A 6,398-nucleotide genomic window follows, 5' to 3' on the forward strand; every position below is an offset into this window, starting at 1 on the left:
TGCAGGAGAAGCTAGCAATGTGCCGTATAACGTATGGAGGCGAGATGAGGCGGCGAAGCCTGTCTACAAGCAGGGCGAAGCCGCTTAATAATTCTAATGGGGCGACGTTCCTCACGTAATACATCGATGTTTTGGTTTTGCAAAGAACCAAATTTTAAATCGCAGGGGAATAAAAAACTGCGCGCCATTAGAAAACGTCATAATAATTACGAATACTATTGATCAGTTATATCTATGTAGTATGATATACCATTGATTATACAGTAGTGTGTATAATCGTAGGTAATTGCACAAGTGCATCAAAATTACCGATAATTTTTTTGAAAGCATGTTGTCTAAAAACTGCATGAGTTTATTTTCATATTTTGGCGAAAGAGCCCGACACCGAAGGTGGAGGGCTCTTTTAAACAAATATGAAAATGACCGAATGCAGTTTTTTACTGACAACATGCTTGAATAAAAAATTATCAGGTTTATTTTGATGCACGAGTATAATTTAGGGGAATATTTCCCGAACAAGCATTACTTGTCAAACTGACGTACCTACCTACTTATAAATTGTCGACATAATTATTATGAAAGTGTCCAAAGGAGTTGCCAGTTGCCATGGATATGGACAGTGCAATTATCGCAGGGCTCTTTCGCTTTCTACAGTGCAATTATCGCTGTAATTGAGCGATAATTGCACACCTCATATGGCATTTATGACATATGAGGGAAATATTCAATTATAATATCACAAGAGCATACAAAATAATCGATTATACTACCGAATAACGAGACGAATGATCCGAAACACCACGAGACCGAAGGTCGAGTGGTGTTTCAACGGATTATTCGTCGAGTTACGAGGTAGTATAAAAATTATTTTGTAATGCTCGAGTGGTATTCGACAGGATTATATAATGAATAGAATTTTATTTTGACAGTTATTGTTATTGTCATCAAATATAGTGTATACTAGATTTATGACTTTAAATGACATAGCGAAAACACCAAATCGATTATATCACGTCGTCAAGGGTATAATCGCTTATTAATGCATTGGTATCTAAGGAAAGTGGAAGTTTTGATTGGCTCAATGTCGTATGAATGATATAATCATTATAATACAATCATGTTATAATCAATATGAATCTTTGATTATATAATCAAAGGTTTCCTTTCTACTACTTTTGGAGCACGCCATTATAGGACTGTTTTATTTCTGTAAAGGTAAGTTCATAGCTTTCCGTTCATACGTTTCCGTTTGTCCGTTAGCCAATCAGAAGACAGCAAATTTTTAAATCGTACGTCGTCCGTTTACGACGGAAAAGTTGGTTGAAGTTGAACATTTACGTTTCCGTTGGTCCGTTTTTAACAAGAGTGAGGTTATGTTTGTGTTTGGTACGTTAACAGTATTCGCCTATTCGTTCTTCACAGTAATAATCAGATAGCAACGTGTTTTTACTTTCGTATCATTTTTACATACTGAAAATCATGGAGGGTATAGTACAAAATAAAATTTAGGTTATGGTTATACGTTGCAAATGTACAATGTGGACGGATTGCTATGAACCTTAACAAAATGTACTATGCGTTTGACGGATCGACGCAACGGATGAACGGAGAGCTATGAACCCACCTTTTAAGGGGACAAGGTTGGCGCCGTTGGCGGTGCATAATCAATAATCATAATTGATTTGGTTGGTACAATATTACTGTTCTGTGGTTGGTACCTTAGAGAAGGAAAGAATAGTCTAAGGTTGGTACCAAGGTTGGTACTATGCACTATTGTCACATTAATTTAAAAACCAAGCGGCGATGTCATTTCAAGACAAAAAATCCGTAATCTGTATAAATTAATCAATTTATATGCAAGCACAATTTCAATTTTAATGGCATCACGTAATTTAAACAATCCAGGTTTATTTTCAAACAAATTAAACGTGCTTTTTATTAGTGGAGAATGGGAAATGATACTTTAAATATGGCGCTGCTGTGCGATTCCAGTTTGTTTACTTTTTTAGTGGGCGACGTCCTCGACGATGTGAATTAAGACAAAATAATGATAATTAAACTTTAAATACTACAACATTTCCGTTCTTAATTATAATTAGTTTATTTTTCCGTAATTTGGTAGTTTCAAAATTATGGCCACTGAAAAAAAAATGATTTGATGGGTGTAAATGTAGTAGAATGCAAGGGCGCAGCACTCCATGGTTATCTGCACACCTTTACCCACGTGGCACAGGTAGAATTTGATATAATTTTTTCCTCAAAATTCCTGTCATGCAAATCAGTATCAAAGTCATAGGACTTGGTTTGTCAGGGAGTGTTAATGCACTGAAGTCATTTTTCCCCAACATTGATCAAATAAAAACCGCAATTATAAGATTTAAAGCCATTTTAAGTGCTGATAAAAATTATGTATGGGTGAAAGTACCTACATTAATGTGATATGAAGGAATGGTTAAAGTTATTGTTAACCTTGTGTGAACAGTAAACCTAAACCTTTCAAACTTGATATTCTTCAGTATTGTACATTTGTCGTTTGCCTTTAATGTAGTCAACATGGACAAAATAAGTAAATTCATTTTGCAAGATGTATGTGATGTTTTAGATACGTACAGGGGTAGAGATAAGGTAACCAATATTTGTATCAATATAAGTGTGAAATAATTTTTTTTAGTTTATTCGTACGCTATGTTACACTTCAAAATTGATTGGTAGCTGTACTTGCGATGAAGTATTAGCCAAAAGGTGCCAAACTTTCAGTTCGCAAATGTCCGCTACCCGAGCGGTTTTACGATTGTTTGACGACTTGCCCATGTTGAGACATTCCTTGCAATACGGCTTAGGAAAACAGGTCATTTGAAAATGTGATTCTTATTTTTAGTCTTATGCGATCATTTCCTTCATTTAGGAACCCGATCAGTTTATGGCTTCTGTGGGTGTTGTGGGCAACATTGTAGATCAGTTATACTTTCCAGTTGATAAAATAGCGTGGCTTGCAGATCTTAAACTTATTAATGTTGAAAATAGTAAATTTTGGGAAACTGCCAGTACAGCCATATATGTTGTTTCTCTTTATTTAAATCTTATAAGGTTTGAACAATTTCTCATGTTGTATGGCGTATGAACTTTAATTTTTTTAGAACGGTGCGATATCTAAATGTATTACACAAGCACAAGGAATGTGTAAGCAGTGAGGCTGACAAAAGGTATGTTACAATAATCCTTAAGAAAGACTACCAGCACTAGTTTTTTAGCGCCTTAACAAAACTGATTGTTACCGAACAAACAGAATATTTAACATTTATACGTTTAGCACTTGATCTTGTTCATGCTGTTAATTGCCTGCCATCTGGTTTTCTATGGTCATCTAAATTAAACTCGTGGCAGGTTGGAGTAGTAGGAACACTATCATCGTTAGTAGGATTGTATCAAATGTTTGCAAAGAAACATGCAACTGAATGAGGTATTTCTAAGTTCCTTCCATTGTATTAAGTGTAGATAGAAATAAGTTACCACCATAAATTGTTTTTATTTATTCAATTAAATATAAATTTGTATATATTTGAAGTAACGACTTTTTTTTGTAATGAAAAGATTATGATAATTTGCAAGATTAAAAGATATGCAAGTATATTGCACACAAGTAGTCGCATTCATTCAATTAGAAGATTTGGAAAATTACCATTTTTATTGTACAGTAAAAACCAGTACAGACCAAAGGGCAGAAAAGGCCTCTTTGTATGAGTTGTAGGCATATAGCGGTGGAGTTGGTTAACCATTATTTTGAATCGATAAGCTCCATTTGGTTTTATTTTCTAATACTATGCGATCAAAAATGAATTGCTGTCGAGTCGCCTTTGGAAGTTCAAGTCAAGTACGATTTCCCATGTAAACAAAAATTCCAAAGGCTACTTGACAGCAACTCATTTTTGATCGCAAAGTAGTATTTTATGATAAAAATAATTATTATATTTATATCCCGATTTATATTTAATGAACGCATTAAAAACGTTTGCAATAATACTTTGCTATAGTTACTCATATAAAGTTTTATATTCCTTTCCCTATGATTGATGTTTGCTTAAGATCCCTATTATGGGCCATTCAAATTTATCTGATACTAATAGATAACCTTTTATGTGACTACATACATTTGCATGGAAATAAACTGCCAGATAGGGGTAACATGTAAAATCTGGCCTAAATTACTAAGACAATTTTTTAATTGTACCGCTCACTTTGTCTGTTTAAAATGAACCTGCCGAGATGATTACTGTTTTGATTGATTCACTACTTTAATTATACATATACAGGGTGAAATTTTTATCTGGTAGGTACACTGAATATGTCTACAAAACAACATGTTTTTAGAAGTAGCTTTTTATGTTATCCAAAATTATAAAAAGTTTGCTACTAATCTATACCTACTTAAGCATGGCCGAAGGGGTCAATTTAACAAAATGGCACCAACCCCCTTTGACCGTGCAGGAGTACGCCACTGACCACAAATTTGAAGTACTACACGGTACTACGTAGATTGGTAGCAAACTTTTTATATTTTTTTACAATACCATAAAAAACGTTGTTTTGCAGATATATGCAGTGTTCCAGAGAAAATTTTGACCCTGTATAAAAATTTTGGGCACAAAAACCAATTATCAATCGAAAATCTGCTCTCAAATCTCCAAACTCATTTACAAAATACCACTGTTACAGCTGCGTTTGTCCACGACGTCATATGTTCTCTTCAAAGTAATAATTTTAATAAGTCTTTTAGCGCATTTTTGAAAAAAAATACGCTATTATACTCGTTATGGCTGGCTGGCTGTCCGGCTGAGATCTCAGCAATTATAATTGCTAGAGAGCAATTACAATTGCTAGAGACTTTAAATTTTCACTAAAAGCTTTCTGTTATAGTGTAGATTACTCGAGATTTTAAACTTTGCTAATTTCATCATGCATATTCTGATTTACAACTTATTTTTTTTAAGAAAAACGTGTGCACTTTATTTTGGAAGATTTTTCATTGTTTCATTTTATAAGGACTTTCCATCGCTTAAAGTACTATGAGATCAAAAAAGAATTGCTGTCAAGTTACCTTTGGAATTTTTGTTAACATCATATTTAACTTGTACTTCGAAAGGCGGCTCGACGTCAATCCTTTTTTGATCACCCGTTATGAGTGCCAGCATTGTATATACAATAGTGCCAGGTATCTACTTAATCTGTCCATGTTGTCTGCTACAATACATTTTACTGAAATGTGTTATTGACCCGAAATTGTGGCAAAAGGTTCTTAGGGGAATTGCGCGATATACAATCATTTTAAAATTACAAATAGTTTTATTACTAAATTTTTTGCGAATTTAGGTAGATTAAATTCTCTGCATAACTTTTTTTGCACTACCACAGTAACAGAATTTGGGGTAGGGCAAATATAAAACTTAGCAATCAAAAACTTAATACCTAGTAGTAGGTAGTAGGAAAAAACTAAAGCGTAATTTACATGGGATAGTAAAACTCTCACAAGCTTCTGTCAGACACCACTTACCAATAATTCTCATAATGTAAACAGTGATAGAGAGCGCTCTCCCAGCAAGTCGAAAACTTACCGCCAAGTAAATGCTGCAATAAAATCTTGCACGTCTAAACCACGGAACTCTTAAAAAAAATAAAAGGTCCGTGGTCTAACTACAGTTTAGACAGCAAGTTCACATTTACTTCAATCTTGTTGAAAATTGGCGCGCAAGTGCTGTGTTACATGGAGGGAAAACGTGTATGGTCAAAACAAGACACGTCTTCTTTAATAAATAAACTGTTTGGCGCTCAAAGGTGACAGTTTTAGAAAATTTGTATTGTTGAGCTTTAAATGTTTTCAGTTATGACTAGTGTCCACAATATTTATTCCAAAATTACTGGTTACTGAAATTTTACAAAGCCAACAAAAAAAAACAGTTTTAGATATGTTATTACCAAACTAATAATTTTTTCGAGAATTTTTTATCTTTATGTTCAATTGGAGATTCGAACCAGGATCCCATTGTCAGTACATAGCTAATTATATATTGCTAGTCCAATCGACCCAGCCGGCTGACTTCTTTTAATAATTTCAAGAATTATTAAATAAAAAATGTAACCATTCCATTAACCCCTGAATTATATGATTGTAGCTACGAGTAAAAAATAAAAGACGAGAACCTTGCATTAAAAGGGGACTTGACGGAAATCCGGACAAAAAGGAAGTTATAAAAGTATGAGAAGAGTGGGGAGAAACGCGTCATTATTGGCAGTGGTGTAATAAAACAAAACTGACATCATCTCTTCTGTTTTATGATAAGTCAAGTCGACATAACTGACCAGCCCAAAGGAAGTAATATGATTACGACTTCTGTCGCGTGTTA

The 6,398-nt window shown here is 34.0% G+C and overlaps 1 protein-coding gene across 1 annotated transcript; it reads left to right on the forward strand.

Moving 5' to 3' along the window:
- The first annotated feature begins 2,464 nt into the window (after window positions 1-2,464).
- On the forward strand, window positions 2,465-3,564 carry LOC116163067 (peroxisomal membrane protein 11C-like). Its single transcript, XM_031476908.1, has 5 exons — window positions 2,465-2,625; window positions 2,672-2,848; window positions 2,906-3,087; window positions 3,138-3,203; window positions 3,252-3,564. Exons 1-5 carry the CDS (start codon window positions 2,554-2,556, stop codon window positions 3,457-3,459), a joined length of 705 nt encoding a protein of 234 aa, XP_031332768.1. The 5' UTR covers window positions 2,465-2,553; the 3' UTR covers window positions 3,460-3,564.
- The last annotated feature ends 2,834 nt before the right edge of the window (window positions 3,565-6,398 follow it).

Source organism: Photinus pyralis, unplaced genomic scaffold (genome assembly GCF_008802855.1).
Source record: "Photinus pyralis isolate 1611_PpyrPB1 unplaced genomic scaffold, Ppyr1.3 Ppyr1.4_LG2, whole genome shotgun sequence".
Lineage (NCBI taxonomy): Eukaryota > Metazoa > Arthropoda > Insecta > Coleoptera > Lampyridae > Photinus > Photinus pyralis.